Source organism: Malus sylvestris, chromosome 15, assembly GCF_916048215.2.
Source record: "Malus sylvestris chromosome 15, drMalSylv7.2, whole genome shotgun sequence".
In the NCBI taxonomy this organism is placed as follows: domain Eukaryota; kingdom Viridiplantae; phylum Streptophyta; class Magnoliopsida; order Rosales; family Rosaceae; genus Malus; species Malus sylvestris.
Window position 1 is genome coordinate 15,069,705 of NC_062274.1, and position 21,087 is coordinate 15,090,791.

A 21,087-nucleotide genomic window follows, 5' to 3' on the forward strand; every position below is an offset into this window, starting at 1 on the left:
GGATGTAAATGTTGTCTAAAATCTAATGAGTGAAGGGAACATGAGGTATCAAGCAATTGAGTATGATAATTAAATGAATTGAAGCATGAAATTAGAAATTATGTAGGGGACAAGAGTGATCAAGCATGGCATGGAATCCAAAGGGAATTCTATGTGTTTTGCATGGCAAGGAGTGTGCAACTTGGAGTGCAGATTTTTGGGCTGAATTCTTCATCTTCTGGACCATAATTCTTCACATTCTTGGCCTCTTTAGTTCTCAAATTCGTCCATCCACTTTGGCCCATGCATTTGCTATCCATTCCAAGCCCGAAATTGCTCCAAAGGCCTTCAAAATGCATCTTCTTGCATACTTTGTACTTAGAGTCTGAAAACACACAAAAATAACTTTAAACACTAAAATAACTAAGGAAATACAACGTAAATGCACAAGAACAAGCTAACTAAGTCGCATAAATATGCTCCTATCATTCGATCAGGAAGCAATCTGATTTAGCAAAGCTAATACAAAAGGCAAAGGTAATTATCTGGGATGACGCAACAATGACGCATCGTCATGCATTTGAAGCACTTGATCGAACATTTAGAGACTTAACATATATTTACTTACCATTTGGGGGGAAGATAATGATATTTGGGGGAGACTTTCGACAAGTTCTTCATGTTATCCGAAAAGGAACCAAGTCAGTGTCGTTAAAACATCATTTTGGTCACAAGTAAAGATTTTAAAACTCAAACAAAACATGAGATCCATAAATGATGGTGAATTTTCTGAATTTTTACTTCGTATTGGTGATGGGAATAAAGATGTTATTATAGATGATATGGTAAAACTACCGAATGCATGGAGATACCATGGGAGTGTGAGCATTCCATTAATCAATTAATTGCCAAAATCTTCCCTGACTTAGAGGATCATATAAATGATGCAACTTACATGGTGGAAAGGGCAGTGGTAACTCCTACAAATGAAGACGTTGATATGTTGAATGAAAAGATAATCAATATGTTTCTAGGTTTATGATATGAGCATATTTATGCGACTGAGTTAGCTTGTTCTCATGCATTTATGTTGTTATTTATTAGTTAATTACATATTTTAAGCTATTTTCGTGTGTTTGTAGGTCCATAGGCCTTATAAAGCAATAAGATGCATTTTCGTGCATTTTGGAGCAGTTTTGGGCTTGGAATGAATAGCACATGCATGGAGTAAGGTGGATGGACGAAATTGAAGACTAAAGAGGCTAGGAATGTGTTAAAGAGAAAGAAGAATTAATGTAAAAGGGACAAAGAGCTCAGCCACAAAGGGGTGTCACTCCACCATTCACCTTTCCATCATTGCCGTGCACCACCATTGCACTCCCTTTGGATTCCTATGCCGTGCATCATCATCCATGTTCCATCCATTGACTTAATTGTTGCATCATTCCACTTCCTTTCCTTTGTCTACCATGTGCATAATATCCTTTCACCTCCTTGCACTCATTGATTCACCACTTACTTACCTTTCCACCCATGCCATGCATAATCACCCTTGTCCCCTTCATTATTTCAGATTTCATGCATCATTACATTGAATCATTGCACTCAATTGCTACACCATTCCTTGTTCCCTCCATCATTTCATATTTCATGCATCATTACATTGAATCATTGCACTCAATTGCTACACCACTCCATGTTCCCCTCCATTGCCATGCACTTCCTCTATAAAAGGAAGTGTGTGTAACATAAATTGAGTTCATACTTGGTTAGATCATTCACTCCCATTTCAACACAACCTTCATCCAAACACATCCATTCATCTTCACATCCATTCCTCCATACAAACAAACCTTCAAACACTCACCAACACCTTGTGTCGTAGCAAAGGAAGGGAAGGAAAGTACTTGGACGTGCTTGCTGTCCAACTTGGATCGTTGGAGCGTTTAGGTATTTTCTTTCTTTTGTTTCTAATGTTTAAATTCATTTCCTTTCATTTTGTTGTAAATATGAGTGGCTAAACCCCTCTTGGCTAGGGGTGATTTCAAAGCCATGATTATGTGTGCAATATAATTTGATAAATTCCAGTTATGAACTCTTGAATCGTGAATGCAATTGGCTTAACTATTTGATTGATAACTTATTTGTATTTGTTAATTAAGGGTCGACACTTAATTGGCATGCATAAATCCGTTGCTAGAATATAAGAAAGTTTCACATAATCGTTACAAACTTATATTCACATATAGTGAAGGTCGCTTATAAACGATCGCGTTAAGTTCAATTCCTAGCATGAGTGACATGATGTCATAGTTGCAAGTGCTTTGTCAATACTTATGATTTTCATTAAACGTAATGATCTTTGATGGTATCTTTATTATGATGTCATGTAGGGAACTTTAGAAGAATGTTTTGGGTTGTCAAATGATGTCATCCAATCTAATAAAATAAGAAAAATCTGAGAGTTAACTAGTTATGTCACGGTTAATTTGGAACATTGTCGTTCATAATTCAATGAAGTAGTAACTGGAAATCGAGTTGTTTGCATACATATTATGTGTGGAGAAAAAACCCCTAGCTATCCCTTCCATCATCTTATTTCTCAAATTTGTTTTACAATCTGTCTAGTTTTTCATACTCGTTTGTTTGTTCAACTTCGTCCAAAACTCAACCCCCCTTACTTTAGTGTGTCTAATTAGTTAGAATCTGTTTTAATTTGTGTTTTTAAATGTTTTGATTCAAGTAAAAGTCAATTTTCGTCCAAAGTCATTCCTAGTATCTAGTTTAATTTTATTTAGTTGTTTAAGTTGTTTTGAGTATTTTAAGTTTGCTTTGAGTCTTGTGAGTCTTGTTAAGTATTTTAAGTTTAGTTTTATGTTTTTGAGTCAGTTTAGAGGTTATTAGCAAGCCCTCCTAATCCCCGGTCCAGAACGATCCCTACTTATACTTATACTACAGTTGTCAAAAGAGGGTTAAATTTGTGTGTTAAGTTAATTTTCGCATCAGTTTAGAAGATACAATGTATTCATTTGATTTAGTTGAGGATGACACAAGGAATTTTTATCAGCCAGAGTTCTTGAATTCAATCTCACTTGGTGGTTTTCCTTCGCACAAGTTAACTTTGAAAAAAGGTGCTCCAATCATGCTTTTAAGAAATATTGATCTGAAATTGGGATTGTGTAATGGTACAAGATTATTATGTCTTAGTTCTTACCGATATCTTATTGATGCTGAAATTCTAATTGCTGGATCCAGAGTTTTCTTACTAAGAATCCATCTCAAAAGTACTGATACTGCTGGGCTTCCATTTGAACTTACCAAAAAGCAGTTTCCAGTGAAACTAAGTTTCTCTATCACTATAAACAAATCTCAAGGTTAAACAATACCACATGCAGGTGTTTACCTTCCAGATCACGTCTTCAGTTATGGACAATTATATGTGGCTTTATCGAGGAGGTCTCAAAGTCAACCACAACCGTGTTAGTAAAAAATATCTCCATAGTAGGCCAACAAGGTGTATTTACACGGAATATAGTATACAAAGAAGTCTTGCTTCATTCCAGCTAATTATGGTGATTCCTAATAGGTAACAACTTTATTAACTCTTTTTATTTGATTTTTAATTTTCTCACTATCGTTTGTAGATTTGCAATGAAAATTTGAAGCATCAATCATGAACAAATGGGTAGAAATTGCAGCATTGATGTCAATATGTAAACTTTATTTTTCAAAAGAAACAATGACATATAGACTTTATGGATATTGTGAATAATGTACATATTGTGATATAGGTTTTATATTTTGACATTTAAGTTGTTTTGTATTTTGCTACGAGTACTTAATGTTTTCATCATCATCACTTTTTTATATTTGCATCTACTTACTATTGTTCATGGACTTTAGGTAGGAACTTGCATCCAAAATCCCATGTTGTTTGACAATTTCATGAATAACATTTAAATCATTACTTTACGCAAAGTGAAAACGAAAAACATGACAATTTTTTAGGACGTGCATGGTAAAGAAAAAGTTCATCTTTGCACAATACATTAAAAATATATCTTGACAATTACAATGGAAAAATAAAACTAACACAATACACTTTTAGGGGCATGTAGCGCCCGTGATGCAAAAATGTGCGTGTGGAGAGACTAGTTTATTCATAAATAGGGCATGTTATGTTTACATAGTTGTGAGGTTGGTGTAAAAAGTAGTAAAATTTATATTGCATGTAAACTAAAGGGATGTGATATCCACACACCCCTTTTTACTTCTCCCACATCTTTTTGGTTTTCGACCGTCGGATCGGATGAATTGAAGAAGATCAACGGACAGAAATTAACAAAGGGTGTATGAGAAGTAAAAGGGGTGTGTGGATAGCACACCCCAAACTAAATTGCTGATGTTTTTTTATTTTTGTTTAGTTATGGTGAGGGGGTTAGAATGGTAAATTTCTTGGAGTTTGAGTTGCCAAACATAATTCTATTAATAGGTAGTTTAGATAAGAACACTATGATATATATATATAGAGAGAGAGAGAGAGAGAGAGAGAGAGAGAGAGAAGTTAAAGAAAAAAAAAGTAAAGGGATGCTAGAGAGACCATTTGTTTGAACCATATATTATAGGCCACATAATGTGGCGATTGATGGTTGAATTCCTTATTTAAATCATTAAAGAAATAATCCAAACATAACTTGTTACATCATGTGATCTACAAAATACAGTCTAAAAATATAGTTTCTCTAGCATAACTCTTTCCAAAAATAAGTAACCAATTGTCTGATAACAATATAGTGAACATGAAAAATACTAATTATAATTCAGTTTTTAAACTTCGGGTTTTTCCTTTGAAACAATTGTGTTTCACGTAGCTATATATAATTTCCACTTTCATGGAATAACATCACACATTCACAATTTCTGGTGTGCATGAACGCTATTGAAGCGGTGAATAAAAGCTTCTTTCTTTTTTTGTGTTAATAGATGGATAACTTTCGGGCTTGCATGTGGATTGCTTCCAAGGATGTGGCAGTTATTAAAAGAGAGGTTGTGTTATTCTCACACTCTTTTTTATTTCATACACATTCTTTTAATTTGCGATCGTCGGATCGACTGAATTAAAGAATATCAAAGAACAAAAATTAACAAGGAGTATGTGAGTAGTAAAACGAGGTGTGTGGATAACACATCCATAGAAGAAACACACATAATTTCCATCAAACTGAAACTCTAGATCAATTAATGAGAACATTATTTTTCTTCTTAAGGCCTAAAACCAGGAGAAATCTCACTTTCTACACTAGCAATTTGACATCCAAAATACATTTTGTTTGTACCATACTTGACCAATCCCGAAGCTACTGAGTACCGGTCAACATTATACAGTCAAGGACCCAGAAGAGTTTCCCTCCAACCAGGAGGCCAATCATAGCGCGACACGTGTCGACATCAGAAGCCAATCATAGCGCGACACGTGTCAACATCAGAAGCCAATCACAACACGACACATGTCAATGTCAGAATGAAATTAGAAACTCTCTTCTATAAATAGAGATCATTCTCTCACAATATTTCCTAATGTCATTTGTATTAAATCATTCGCTAGTACTCACTAAAGGAGAGCTTGAACCTATGTACTTGTGTAAACTCTTCACAATTAATGAGAACTCCTCGACTCCATGGACGTAGCCAATCTGGGTGAACCATGTACATCTTGTGTTTGCTTCCCTGTCTCTATCCATTTACATACTTATCCATACTAGTGACCGGAGCAATCTAGCAAAGGTCACAAACTTAACATTTTCTGTTGTACCAAAGTCTTCACTGATTTTGTGCATCAACATTTGGCGCCGTCTATGGGAACGACACTTATTCCCACTCTCTTTAGTTTTGTCAAGCTGGTTTCCACCATTAGTACACTCTCTTTTGACCAAGTATCCCTTTCCAACATGGGGAGCGAAGGAAGCTACATCACGCAGAATGACACCCCTCTTGCACCTGGTGTGAAGCAACGAAAGAATGAACAAAAAAAGTTTGCTTTTCAGGCTAAAGTCGATGAGCTTGAGGCTCAGAACAACAAGATAGCAATGAAGAATAAGGTCCTCCATGAGCAGTATGAGAAGCTTTTGAGACGCTCCACGAAACGAGGCGTACTCAAACACGCGAGCTCATTACCCATGTGGACATCAACCATCATCTAAGTGCCCCCTAGCACAGAGGGTCACCTTCCTTCGACATGGGTATCCCTGATGAGGAGCGAGCTAATCATCAAAACATTAATCAACATGAGACTTCTCTTAACCCAACTGCTTCGACCTAAAGTAGGAGATGTGGAGGAAGACACTTCCTTACAGAAGAAGTGGAAGGATTGAAAGTCGTCTTTCGCGACTGTCGAGATTTCCTAAAGCAACGTCGAGACAATCCCATCCATGTAAGCTCGAAGATCAATGACCCAAGGGTTTCTGAAAGACTCGGTCCTCTCCCATGTCCCAGGCCGATTACCAACTTGGGGAAATGGCAACAAGTCCTAGAGAAACACGAAGGTATAGGGGACTCAGAGATGTTCCGACAGACATACCTTGGAAGTCAGTACGGCGAGTCCAGGGAAAAATCACATGCTATTGATCAAACCTTCATACTACCAAGAGGAGATGGAGATTTACGAAAGAAAGCTCCAGTGGTACATGACTCCACTCAGGACCCTCTTGTCCTACAGCTTCTTAAGGAAGTAAACAAGTTAAAGGCCGAACGACAAGCTGAGATACCTAATTGCAACCAACCTAGGCCTGGCCCTCTTACACGGAGGATCCTCGACACCCCCTCTAAGCAAAGACAAAGCAGAAGCTTGGCTTGCAACTCTATACTGGAAAAGAGGATCCGATTGAACACCTTAACCTTTTTTAGTCCACCATGGCATAACGGATGCACATTGATGAAAAACGATGTCTTCTCTTCTCTTCTACCCTCTCTGGTGGAGCTCTAAACTGGTATTGCCGTCTTCCACCTGAGACGGTAGACTCATTTGAGGAATTGAGGAAACTGTTTGTTTCTCAACACATTTTCTAAACCGATCGCTTACACTCTGCAGATGACTTGTACACTATTCGCCAGAAGCCAAACGAGTCATTACATATGTATGCTGGCCGTTTCAACCATGAGTATTCTCGTTGTGTTGAGGCAGACGACAAGACTGCCCTCAAAGCCTTCACGGCAGGCCTACGTGATTGTTTCTTTAAGTACATGATCAATGCCAACACTTGGAAGACTTATTCTGAGGTGATGGCCCAGGCTTATAACCATGCCTCCGCCGAGGCAATGACATACCAAGGGAAACCCCCACAGCTACCCCATATTAGCAAGTAGGGAGTGGAAGCCACATCCAACCAAATGAGAAAATATCGACCTTCTAAAGGGCAACGGTGCCTCCCTATGCCTTACTTAATACTTCGCTAAGTCAACAGACATATCAATCTCAGGGCAAAAGGAAAGATTTTCATCTTCACCAGTCTCATTTTAGTAAAAGAAGTAAGGAACACTATCGCAATAACCAAGGGTATCGCCACGATAATGCTCGCCCCTAGGCAGTCAAAACAGTGGGCCAAGCACGTGTCAGGACAGGCCCTACCCCAAGGTATGAGACATACACACCTTTGAACGCCACATGCGTGGCCATTTACCCCAGCATAGCACACCTAATACCGAAGCCAATGCCGAGGCAGTCGGGTTACAAGCCCACGAAGAACACGGGCACGTTTTGCTACTACCACGAGCATAACGGCCATGACAGGGAGAAGTGTATCACCTTTCGTGATCATATTGAAGCTTTGGCATGTGAAGGAAAAATTGATCAATTTCTCTTTCACCCTCTAAAGGGTAACCGTAACCAACGCCAGGTGAATGTGATATATTCCATAAGTGGTGGCACACCCATATCTAAATCTTTCAATAGGGCCATGAAAAATAGTGAACGAGCTTTAAGGTTTGGCCACCAAGTGTTTCACGTGGAAGACATCAGGGGAGGCAAGTATCAAAAGCTTAACTGGGATTCAATATGTTTCTACCCTGAGGAAGAAAGATGTATCATCTACCCTCACAACGACCTACTGATCGTGGAAGCTCACATAGCCAACTTTGAAGTACGACGAATCCTAGTAGACACGGGGGCTTCGGTCAATATCATGTTTGTTGAAGCTTTCAAGGCACTTAATGTAGTTGAACACTTGCTCGATCGCTCGATTTCTCCTCTGATGATCTTATCCGGTGATATCGTGTGACATTTGGGGAGCATACACTTACCTTTCACCATTCGTATAGGCCCTTACACAACTACCATTACCACTAACTTCCTGGTGGTTGATTGCCCAACGACTTACAATGTCATCTTAGGACGCACAGGCATCAATGATCTCTGGTAGGAATTATAACGCACCACAAAGTAGCCCACAATTATCCTATTAATTTTCCTTATTAACACTAAAATTTGTCGATTGTAGCATATGAAAATAAGGGTCTTTCCCGCAGAAGATTGTTTTATCCAAATACTTAAAATGTCACAAAAACGGGGTGGCTATCTCCACTGACCAGCCACCGAACAATAATTATTAGACTAACTTACACTTATCCAAATGCAACGAAATTTTATACACATAAACTAGACACACCAAGCTATGCTCACACAAATTTTGGGATTTTTGGAGTTGATTAGCTATTTAAATTAAATCGGACAAAACAGGACCTCAACAAGTTTTAAATAATACCAATAGATTTTAATTCACAAGTTAAGAAAACGAGTTAGGGGGAATTGTTATCCACCACCAAATAATCATGCAAACATGTTATGTTTCATTCAAATTCCTTTTATTTCCGGATGAAGATGCTCAAGTTGGCTTAATGTTAGAACACAACCTATTACTCTTTCTTACGTAGTATGTTAAGAGAATGGCGTTTTCAACATAACTTAGTTCCTAACATGCAATCTAGAATGGCGTGTTCATAGATTTAACAAGTAGAAATCATTAAGAATAAAAAGAGTTTGAGTCATCACAAGGCATCGTAAGTACTGGCGTTGTCTTACTTATCCTAGAAATCGGTTCACATGTTAACCACAATTAACAAGTGCTACTCTAGAACATATGTAGGTCCTCATTCAACAAGGGCAGGTAAACATATATTCATAGCATTAAAATCCTAGATATGCTCACTATGTATGCATCCATAGAAACACATAAAGAATTTATCAATGACATAAGTAGTGAAACAATTTTCATCCTTTCATAAAAGTCATTCAAACAAAATATCACAACAAACTTACAATCATATTCGGGGCTTCAAAACAGCCCCTAACTACTTAAAATTTAGTTACACATAATTCACAAATTAAACCAAAAGTAAAACATGGGTTTGAGAAGATAAAACCAAGAAATATAAAGTGAAGCCTTTGCTCTCTGCCGTGTTTCTGCTTGTCTGCCCTCTGTCTTCTTTTTTTTCTTTTCTGTTTTATTCCCGCTCTCCCTGTCAGTCTCTCTGCTTCTGTCACGTCTGCTAGTCAGTCTCCCATCTCTCTCTTCTTTGTCGTGACTTTTATATGCACTGCCTCAGTGCTCTCTCTCCACTCTGTTTTCTATTCTTTCTACCATCCTCTACCTTCCGTCTCTTCTTCTTTTATAATTTATGTCGGTGTGCACTGCCTCTATACCGCCAGTCTTCTTTCTCTCCCCTTATTTCTCATTTTTGTTTGCTGCTTCTGTCCCCGTGTCGTGCACTCCTTTCCTATTTTATTTCCGTCTTTCCTCCACTCTCTTTGTTTTATTTCTTTTCTTTTTGCTGTGCCGCACTCCCTTCTTCTTTTCCTTTGTTTATTCCTCCATCAGTCCATTATTTCTGCTCCCTGCCCTCTCTTTCTTTTCTTTTATTCTTCCACTCAGCCTTTGTCTGCTCGTGTCTTTCTCCCCACTCCCTCTTGCTATTTTATTTGCTTTTTACTATTTCCTTTTCTCCATTTTTCTTGAAATTGATCATAAAACAAATTTAACTGCACATTAACACAAGGTAAGGTAAAATGCCACAATTTTAACACAAAAACATCACAAAGACTTTAGAAATGGATGGTATAAATGCATGAAATATATGAGTGATCAAATACCCCCAAACTTACATTTTTGCTAGTCCTCTAGCAAAACAAAACACAAAACAACACCACTCAACTAAGACTAGATTCAACAACTTAGTAGCCAACTTCTCAACTTCGATTTCAGAGATAAGTGTTAATCATGATACAAACAACCAAGAACTAATCAAGAGCTCAAAACATCATCCAATAGTTAACCAAATTTCCTTCAAACAAAACGTTGAAATGCCATGTGTGAGCTAGCCATGTCAATGCAATTCCAAGCTCCTTTAAATCATCATATGCAAACATGTGAATTTCTCACAAGACATACGCTCATTCACTCATAAGTTTTGGTTAATGTGTTTCACTCAAGTGATCTCATTGTACATGCCGCCATATGCTTGTTTGTCCACCTAACTCGCTTATCAATATTTTAGTAATACCTTGGATCAATAGGGCTTTATTACGGTTGTAATGGGGCTAAAGGTGATAGGCTAATGAAAGAAAGGATATGGAAATCAAAAATTTTGAGAAAGTACACTTTGGTAGTTTTCCAACACCTCAATATCACACTACCTCAAATTTAAAGCAAAATAATACAACCTCGAGCACCTGTTACTCCCCAAATTTAACTTCAAAAGGAATTTTATACTCTACCGACACATTTTCAACAAATCAACACTCTCCAATTTTCATATATTTCGTTTTTTTTTTTTCTCTTTTTTTTTTTATATGAAAGAAACAAATCTGCAAAAACTACATCACCCATCAAATTCACATTTCATTGTAATACACATGCTTCATCCATCTTTCTACATAAATGAAACCCCCAAAAGCACAACCCATGTAATACTTTCTCAAAACAATAAGGAATCGATTTTTGTGTATGGGCTCAACTCCAATATTGGAGCAAGGTAAAGAGATGTGGCTAACAAAGAAATGGCTTAGTTAAAGGTTCAATGGGCTACTACAGATAAACATAGCATATAAGGTAGGCATGAAAGGCTCAAATGATCCAAAGATGGCCTATATCACTTCCAAGTTATTACATGAATTGATTAATGAATCGAGTAGTATAAAGCAAGTTCTAGAGATACATGTACAATGAGATCATACGCACAAGAAGGAATGAGATTGATGCATAATGGTTCAATCATGTATAGGCTCAAAAACTCACAAGGTTTACATAATCTCACATGATTCACATATGAAACGCTAAATCATGCTCAAGTTTCACATTGACAAGACTAGGCACATTTATTTTTCAAGTTGACTTCTGGAAATCACCGTTAACACAAAGACAACGAAAAGAACTTAGACTTCTTGAAAGTAAGAAGGAAATTAAAATCAAATCTCATCATTGAATTGAGAAGTAACTACAAACAACAATAAAAATGCAAAAACTTTTTTTTTTAAATAAATAAACTAACGAAATATATTTCCACCCCCAAACTTAATTATAGCATTGTCCCCAATGATAATGAAAGGAATTTTTGAACAATAAGACATAAAAATGGAAGGAAAGAAATATAAAATGAAATAAAGACACATAAAGAAAAGGAAAGAACACACCAATTTGTGTAGGTGAATCTCGGAGTCTGATTTGAAACCAAGGAACTCTGAATTGTGCAGTCTGCATTCTTCTCTGCTTGTTTCTTCTGCACGGCAGGCAGGTACGAGGTAGAGGTATTGGTCTGTTTCTTTCTTCAATCTTTCCAAGTGCCCACCTCTTGTTTTCTTTCTCCTTGTCCCTAGCTGAATTGTCTCCACATGTTTCGAGGCATCATTTTCACTTCCCTTATCTGTCCTCCAGGCAGATGTGGTAGACGAAGAGAAAGCACAAGATGATGAAGATGAGTACTCGAGAGCAAGGCTAGGTAAGCAATCAGGAAGGGGTTCTAGGCAGTCGGCTCCAGATCGGAAGATTGATACCAAGTGCTGGCTGATTGCTCTCTTTCTCCTTGTTGTAAAACAAAGACAAGGAGAAAGACAGGGAGAAAGCATGATATGAGATACTCTTGCTTTCAACCTTCATGATATGAAATACTTTTGCTTTGGATGGGTTGTTTGCAGAGGTACCCCAAGGAATAAGGAACACTGAGTGACTCGAGAGGGTGTGGTGGAAAGGCATTCTCGGAGATGATGGAAGGTTATGTATGTCTTCCTTGCCATGGAGGGTGAAGGTCGACATTTATAGGAAATAATAACCGGTACTATTCTTTCACCCTTGTCGGCAACCGTTGGATGATTGAACAGTAAACTTCACGTGTTCTCTACTTTACCAGAGATCTTCGACAGATTGCCCGTAATTTTCGCAAAGCAAACTCTGCATGTGACAGATGTTGACACGTCTGGATAAAGCAGATTCCTCTCCGATTTCTGAGCTTGCCTCTTCGAAATCTAAGCTCCGTCGAGTGCAGAGGGTGCATGTGACGAGTGCGGACAAATCTGGAAAAGAAGATTTGCCGTGGTTTCTGAGCAAGCTCAGCTTTTGAGAAAGCTAGCGCCTCTTTGATTTTTTTAGTTCGCCTCTTCGATTTCTGAGCTCGCCTCTTCAATCTCTGAAATCCCATCGCGTGCTGCTTTTTATAGAGGTATGTAGGACATTCAAAGCACACTTGAATTTCTGCCTGTAAAAACTCCATCTTTGCATTTCTACAATCTTGACTTGTCCGACCTCTTCTTTCTTTAACACCTCTGAAAAATGTTTGGCCCTTTCGACCGTCGTTTTGACTTGAACCTTGGTGAAGAGGCAGCTCCGCCTTCTCCAGACAACATATGGCGCCCATCCTTCATATCCCCTACTGGTCCCCTTACCATTGGGGATTCGGTGATGAAGAATGATATGACAGCTGCGGTGGTGACCAGGAACCTTGTCACACCCAAAGATAACAGACTACTCGCCAAACGGTCTGATGAGTTGGGTGTTAAGGAATCTCTGGCTCTCAGTGTGCAGTGTGCAGGTTCCGTGTCCAACATGGCCCAACGCCTATTTGCCTGAACCCGTCAAGTTGAATCATTGCCGGCTGAAGTGATGAGTCTCAAGCAGGAGATTAGAGGGCTTAAGCATGAAAATAAACAATTGCACAGGCTCGCACATAATTATGCTACAAACATGAAGAGGAAGATTGACCAGATGCAGGAATCTGATGGTCAAATTTTACTTGATCATCATCAGTTTGTGGGTTTATTCCAACAGCATTTGCCTTCGTCTTCTGGGGTTGTACCGCGTAATGAAGCTCCAAATGATCAACCCCTGATGCCTCCTCCTTCTGGGACTCCGCCGACTGCTGAAACTTCTCCTAAGCAGCCTTTGTGAAGGCTCCCTCTTGTATTTATATGCTTAATGTTCCTTTCATTTTTATGAATGTAAAACTACCTTGCAAGAAGTTGTGGTAGAAATTGCAAAATCATTACCTGCATAAAGGAACACAAGTAGGACTTAAACACAAAAACCAGAAAACAAGAGAAAAACAGAACAAGAAAATTTAAAATTATTCAAAATAAAGATAAAAGATAGAAAGCTTGGGTTGCCTCCCAAGAAGCGCTTTCTTTAACGTCTTGCAGCGGACGATGCCTCCAGTCACACTCCCCTAGGTTTCATGGCATGGAAGTGAACTTCGAATGGAAGGTGGTACTTGAAGTGATCCGGCATTTGGACTAAAAACTTCCCCAATTTGCAGTGAAATCAAATGATGACCCCCAAACTATAATTCATACACCTCTGAAATGTGGCAGGGGCGTTGCACAGTCCAAACGGCATCCTCCGGTATGCAAATGTGCCAAATGGACATGTGAAAGTCGTCTTTTCTTGATCCTCCGAAGCAACTGCAATTTGATTATACCCAGAATAGCCATCAAGAAAACAATAATGAGAATGACCAGTTAACCTTTCTAACATTTGATTAATGAATGGGAGTGGAAAGTGATCCTTGCGTGTGGTGCTATTTATCTTTCGATAGTCTGTACATACTCTCCAATTATTTTGCACACGTGTAGGCATTAGCTCATTAGCTTCATTCTTAACAACTGTGACTCCAGATCGTTTAGGGACTACTTGAATAGGGCTTACCCACTTGCTATCTGAAATAGGATATATGATGCCAACATCAAGAAGTTTGATAACCTCTTTTTTTACGACTTCCATCATGAGTGGGTTTAAACGGCGTTGAGCTTCCCATGTTGGTTTTGCACCTTCCTCCAACAGAATCTTATGCATGCATGTAGCTGGATTTATACCTTTGATATCTGCAATGCTCCAAGCTATGGCAGTTTTATGATCCTTCAGTACCCGGATTAGTTTCTCCCCCTCTTCTGTTGAAAGTTGTGACGATATGATGACGGGTAATGTTTCATCCTCTCCCAAAAATGCATACTTCAAATGTTCAGGAATTGGTTTAAGCTCCAATTTGGGTGCCTGAATCACAGAAGGAAGAGTTTTTTCGTTAGAAGTAGGAAGAGAAATAAAATAGGAAGAACACTTACCACGAATTGGTGAAAGAGACTCAAGAAAGGCCACTGTTTGGATTAATTCTTCTTCAATGTGCTCTGTTGATGCACAAAACCGAAGGTCTTGGAACAACGTAAATCCGACCATGAATCTGCAAGATACGTAAATGACACAAGAGTTATTGTGGTTCACCCCAAGGTTTGGGCTACGTCCACACTGATTGTATTGTATTTCTCTGTTGAAGAGGGAGAGAGAGAGCTTAGAGCTTAGGGGATGTGAGGAGGCTTAGGGTTTGTGAGGGTGAGGAGGCCCTTTTATAGAATAAGGGCTCCTCCTCTAATTACATATTTGCCCCTTCCTTTATTACATAATTACATTTAAGTCCCTCGAGTATTTATACGAGGTCTAAATACGAGGCCCTAAATATGGTATAAACATGCTCTGAATAATTAAAATTTCCATGTGTAATGATATGCACTAATGCCTTCTCTAAATTATCTTGTCCCACACCTTCATTAAAACAATCCTGCACAAAATAATCAAACACATCAATATACAAACAAGATTCTAATTCACTAGGATACCTCATAGCATTGAAGATTCTGAACTTGACGTTTTCCCCCTCAATTTCCATGGTTAAGGTACCATCGTAGACATCAATCTTCGTCCGTGCTGTTCTAAATAATGGTCTTCCCAATTTAAGAGGAAGTGCAGTAGGCATAGGATCATGTTCCATCTCAAGAACAAAAAAGTCAGCGGGAAAAATGAGTTCATTCACTTGCACAAGTACATCCTCCAATAGGCCTTTGGGATATCTATTTGAACGATTTGCCAACTGGATTACTACCTTTGTTTCCTTCAAGTCTCCAAGGTTCAATGACTCATACACTGAATATGGCATCATATTGATGGATGCCCCCAAATCACACAATGCTCTCCCAAACTTTTTGCCTCCAATTACACATGGAATGGTAAAGCTACCGGCATCTTTCAACTTCGGTGGCAGCTTTCTCTGCAAAACAGCTGATACTTCCTCGCTTAATGCCACAGTTTCTTGATCATGGAATCTCCTCTTGTTCGTACAAAGCTCTTTAAGGAACTTTGCATACTTGGGCACTTGTTTTATGGCATCTAAAAGAGGTAACTTCACTTGGACTTTCCGGAAAGTATCCAAGATTTCCTTATCAGTTTGCTCTTTCTTAGACTTCATAACCCTACGAGGAAAAGGAATAGGGACACATGAGTTAAATGAATTTTGAACTTCTTTACTTACCTTATCAGAATCTTTTTTGTTCAATTCTGTATCTTTAGGAGACTTTTCAGTTTCTGTTAAAGCCTCATCTTGCTCAAAAACTTCTTTTCCATTCCTTAAAGTCACAACATTCATCTGCTCCGCATTTGGATTCACCATGGTTTGGCTAGGCAACCTTCCTGGTTGGTGTTGTTGCCCCCATTAAACTTGCTAACTGACTCATTTGGCGCTCAAGGTTTTCAATTGCTTTGTCTGTTTTCTATTGATGAGATTGAGTAGAGTTAGCTAAAGAAGCAATTAAATCCTCAAAAGACTTACTTGGAGCTTCTTGTTGTTGAGGCTGAAATGGTGCATGCGGTCTTGCTTGAAAGAAGCCAGGTGGACGGTTATAGTTGTTGGGAACAGATTGTTGTCCGTTGTCTTGATTGTTCCACTTTAAGTGTGGATGATCGCGCCATCCTGCATTATAGTTGTTGGAATAGGGATCATACTTTTGCCTTTGTTGCCCTTGAAATCCTCCTAATGCATTAGCTTGCTCAAGACCACCTTGATCCATCAACGAAGGGCACATGTCCGTGACATGTCCCATCTTTGAACATACACCACACACCTGTTTTGGAGCCACAATAACCTGTTGCACAAGATTAGTCAAGTTAGCTAATTGTAATTCAATACTAGAATTAGCACTTACCTCGTTAACTTTCTTAAAAGGTAGCTCATCTCTCCCTCCAAATTGTCGTGTGTTGCCAGCAATGTTCTTTAATAATGCCTTAGCATTTATTGGTGTCTTGTCCATGAATGCTCCTCCACTTGCTGCATCAAGCATTATACGATCAGTACCACATAATCCTTCATAAAAATACTGTATTAAAAGATGCTCTGAAATTTGATGATTAGGACAAGATGCAACCAAATGTGTGAATCGCTCATAGTACTCTCCAAAGGGCTCTCCATGTTGTTGTCGGATTGCACATATGTCTTTCCTTATGCTTGCAGCTTTGGTGGACGGAAAATATTGCTCCAAGAATGCTTGCTTCACCTGGTTCCAGGTGTTCATTGATCCCGGAGGTAAATTGTAAAGCCACTCCTTTGCCTTGGCTTCTAATGTAAATGGGAATGCCCTCAACTTGACTTGCTCCTCCTCCATATTTGCTGGTCTCATTCCTGAGCATACCACGTGAAACTCCATGAGATGCTTGTTGGCATCCTCTGTTGAGAAGCCATGGAACTTAGGCAAGTAGTGAATCATGCCGGACTTAAGCTCAAATCCTCCTCCTGCATTTGGATATGTGATGCACAATAGTTGTTGATCCGTATTTGGCATTGCCAACTCCCTCAATGTACGGTTATCAGCCATGCCTTCTTGTGGTTCCTCCTCCTCTTCCGAACTTAAATGTGGTGGAGAAGATGGTGGTAAAGACACCGATGCACACTTTTGCTTGATTTTTCTCTGAAGCTTTCGAAATGTTCGTTCAATCTCTGGATCGTAGGAAGCTAGATCAATGCTCTTATACTTTCGAGTATGCATGTACTACAAAGAGTACCTGAAATAAAAACAAAAACACTAATTGGATAAGAAAAGAAAATAATAGAAAAATAAGTAATTTAGAAATAACAATCCCCGGCAACGGCGCCAAAATTTGGTAGGAATTATAACGCACCACAAAGTAGCCCACAATTATCCTATTAATTTTCCTTATTAACACTAAAAATTTTCGATTGTAGCATATGAAAATAAGGGTCTTTCCCGCAGAAGATTGTTTTATCCAAATACTTAAAATGTCACAAAAACGGGGTGGCTGTCTCCACTGACCAGCCACCGAACAATAATTATTAGACTAACTTACATTTATCCAAATGCAACGACATTTTATACACATAAACTAGACACACCAAGCTATGCTCACACAAATTTTTGGGATTTTTGGAGTTGATTAGCTATTTAAATTAAATCGGACAAAACAGGACCTCAACAAGTTTTAAATAATACCAATAGATTTTAATTCACAAGTTAAGAAAACGAGTTAGGTGGAATTGTTATCCACCACCAAATAATCATGCAAACATGTTATGTTTCATTCAAATTCCTTTTATTTCCGGATGAAGATGCTCAAGTTGACTCAATGTTAGAACACAACCTATTACTCTTTCTTACGTAGTATGTTAAGAGAATGGCGTTTTCAACATAACTTAGTTCCTAACATGCAATCTAGAATGGCGTGTTCATAGATTTAACAAGTAGAAATCATTAAGAATAAAAAGAGTTTGAGTCATCACAAGGCATCGTAAGTACTGGCGTTGTCTTACTTATCCTAGAAATCGGTTCACATGTTAACCACAATTAACAAGTGCTACTCTAGAACATATGTAGGTCCTCATTCAACAAGGGCAGGTAAACATATATTCATAGCATTAAAATCCTAGATATGCTCACTATGTATGCATCCATAGAAACACATAAAGAATTTATCAATGACATAAGTAGTGAAACAATTTTCATCCTTTCATAAAAGTCATTCAAACAAAATATCACAACAAACTTACAATCATATTCGGGGCTTCAAAACAGCCCCTAACTACTTAAAATTTAGTTACACATAATTCACAAATTAAACCAAAAGTAAAACATGGGTTTGAGAAGATAAAACCAAGAAATATAGAGTGAAGCCTCTGCTCTCTGCCGTGTTTCTGCTTGTCTGCCCTCTGTCTTCTTTTTTTTCTTTTCTGTTTTATTCCCGCTCTCCCCGTCAGTCTCTCTGCTTCTGTCACGTCTGCTAGTCAGTCTCCCATCTCTCTCTTCTTTGTCGTGACTTTTATATGCACTGCCTCAATGCTCTCTCTCCACTCTGTTTTCTATTCTTTCTGCCATCCTCTGCCTTCCGTCTCTTCTTCTTTTATAATTTATGTCGGTGTGCACTGCCTCTATACCGCCAGTCTTCTTTCTCTCCCCTTATTTCTCATTTTTGTTTGCTGCTTCTGTCCCCGTGTCATGCACTCCTTTCCTATTTTATTTCAATCTTTCCTCCACTCTCTTTGTTTTATTTCTTTTCTTTTTGTTGTGCCGCACTCCCTTCTTCTTTTCCTTTGTTTATTCCTCCATCAGTCCATTATTTCTGCTCCCTGCCCTCTCTCTCTTTTCTTTTATTCTTCCACTCAGCCTTTGTATGCTCGTGTCTTTCTCCCCACTCCCTCTTGCTATTTTATTTGCTTTTTACTATTTCCTTTTCTCCATTTTTCTTGAAATTGATCCTAAACCAAATTTAACTGCACATTAACACAAGGTAAGGTAAAATGCCACAATTTTAACACAAAAACATCACAAAGACTTTAGAAATGGATGGTATAAATGCATGAAATATATGAGTGATCAATCTCAAGGCCATGGTATCCACACATATGTTGTTGATGAAATTTCCAACCCCCTATGGCAATGGTTACATCAAAGGAGATCAACTTAGTGCACGATCATGTTACAACACTTCGGTCAAGCAACAGCACCTGCCTGTGCCCAAGGAAACCCTTTCTATACATGACCAAGTCATAACGAAGCCAACTTGGATCTTCAAGGTGGCAACAGTCAACCCAACGATCCTCGAGATGACTCTTTCACCCAGCAAGCACAACCCGTTGAAAAGTTAGAGAAGGTCTCTATCTCAAAAGATTATCTGGATCGCATGGTGAAGATTGACACCACCTTGTCACCACACATTCGGTTGGCATTGATCTATTTTTTGCAAGAAAACACTAAAGTCTTCGCCTGGTTATACGAGGACATGCTAGGCATCTCTCTCGATATCATCTGTCATCGCTTAAGTATTGACCCCAAGACCAAGCTAGTGAGACAAAAGCGAAGATCTTATGACACTGAACGGTACGAGGCAATGCAGGTAGAAGTTGAAAAACTCAAAGGCATAGGTTTCGTCCGCGAAGTCAATTATCCAACGTGGGTAGCAAATGTTGTTCTTGTTAAGAAGAATCCAACCAAGGAAAGTCTCATGCTCCAAAAGGTCTTGTGGAAAATGTGTGTCGATTACACCGACCTAAACACAGGATGCCCGAATGATAGCTTTCCTCTTCTTCTTATAGACAGACTTATAGACTCTACGGCAGGGTATGAACTCCTGAGCTTCATGAATGTTTACTCAAGATACAACCAAATCTTCATGAACTCTCCGGACCAAGAACACACAACCTTCACTACTGACAGGGGACTATATTGCTATAAAGTCATGCCTTTCAGCCTAAAGAATGCATGAGCGACTTATCAGAGACTGGTCAATTCAATGTTCGCCGAACAGATTGAGAAGAACATAGAAGTTTACGCTGATGATATGTTAGTCAAGAGCAAACATGCTGACTAACACATCACCAACCTATCTGAAACTTTCACCATTCTGAAGAGGTATCGAATGAGGTTGAACCCCAACAAATGTGCCTTCGGCGTAGGCTTTGGCAAATTCTTAGGCTTCATGATAAGCCAACGAGGCATTGAGGCTAATCTCGAAACGATCAAAGCAATCCTCAACATGAAGGAACCGATAACTTCAAAAGACATCCAAAGCCATACTGGCAAAGTGGTAGCCTTAACTTGGTTCATCTCTAAGGCTACAGATAGATGTGCTCCTTTCTTCAAAGCACTTAAGGGAAGTAAAAAGTACATTACATGGACTGATGAATGTGCTGAAGCATTCAAGAACCTCAAAGACTACATGAGTAAAGCCCATCTGCTCTCCAAACCTGAGGTTGGTGACACTCTCATTATCTATCTATCGGTATCGACTTCAGCAATTAGTTCCATTTTAATTCAAAATGATGGTAATGTTGAACGGCCTGTCTACTACGCTAGTAAGGCCTTACAAGATGCGGAGACACGATACTCCAACATTGAGAAATTAGCTCTAGCATTGGTCATGTCTGCTCGAAAACTTCGCCTTTACTTCCAAGCACACTTCATCATCATGCTTACCAATCATCATTTTCGACATACTAGTTCTGACATTTCGGGGTGAATGATAAGATGAGAGATAGCATTGGGTGAGTTTGACATCTCTTACCAACCAAAGCCAGCTGAGAAAGGCCAAGCAGTGGCAAACTTCATCGTCAACTTCACATATCCTGTTGACATTGTTTTTACACCTAAAGAAGTGGTTTTATTACCCTCAGAAGCTCAGAAAATAGAACCAATAGCCCCAACATGGAGTCTGTATGTTGATGGCTCGTCTAACCAACAGGGTTGTGGAGCAGGACTAGTCCTTACGACCCTTGACAAAGTGGCGATGGAGTATGCTCTTCGTTTCA

General features: G+C 38.8%; 1 protein-coding gene across 1 annotated transcript; it reads right to left on the bottom strand.

The window, feature by feature from the left end:
* Positions 1-13,462: 13,462 nt before the first annotated feature.
* On the bottom strand, positions 13,463-17,317 carry LOC126602710 (uncharacterized). The gene is made up of 6 exons (XM_050269605.1): positions 16,481-17,317; positions 16,108-16,420; positions 15,122-15,968; positions 15,048-15,063; positions 14,160-14,504; positions 13,463-13,504 (listed from the first exon to the last, which is right to left on the bottom strand). The coding sequence occupies exons 1-6, from the start codon at positions 17,315-17,317 to the stop codon at positions 13,463-13,465; spliced, it is 2,400 nt and encodes a 799-aa protein (XP_050125562.1).
* Positions 17,318-21,087: the final 3,770 nt, after the last annotated feature.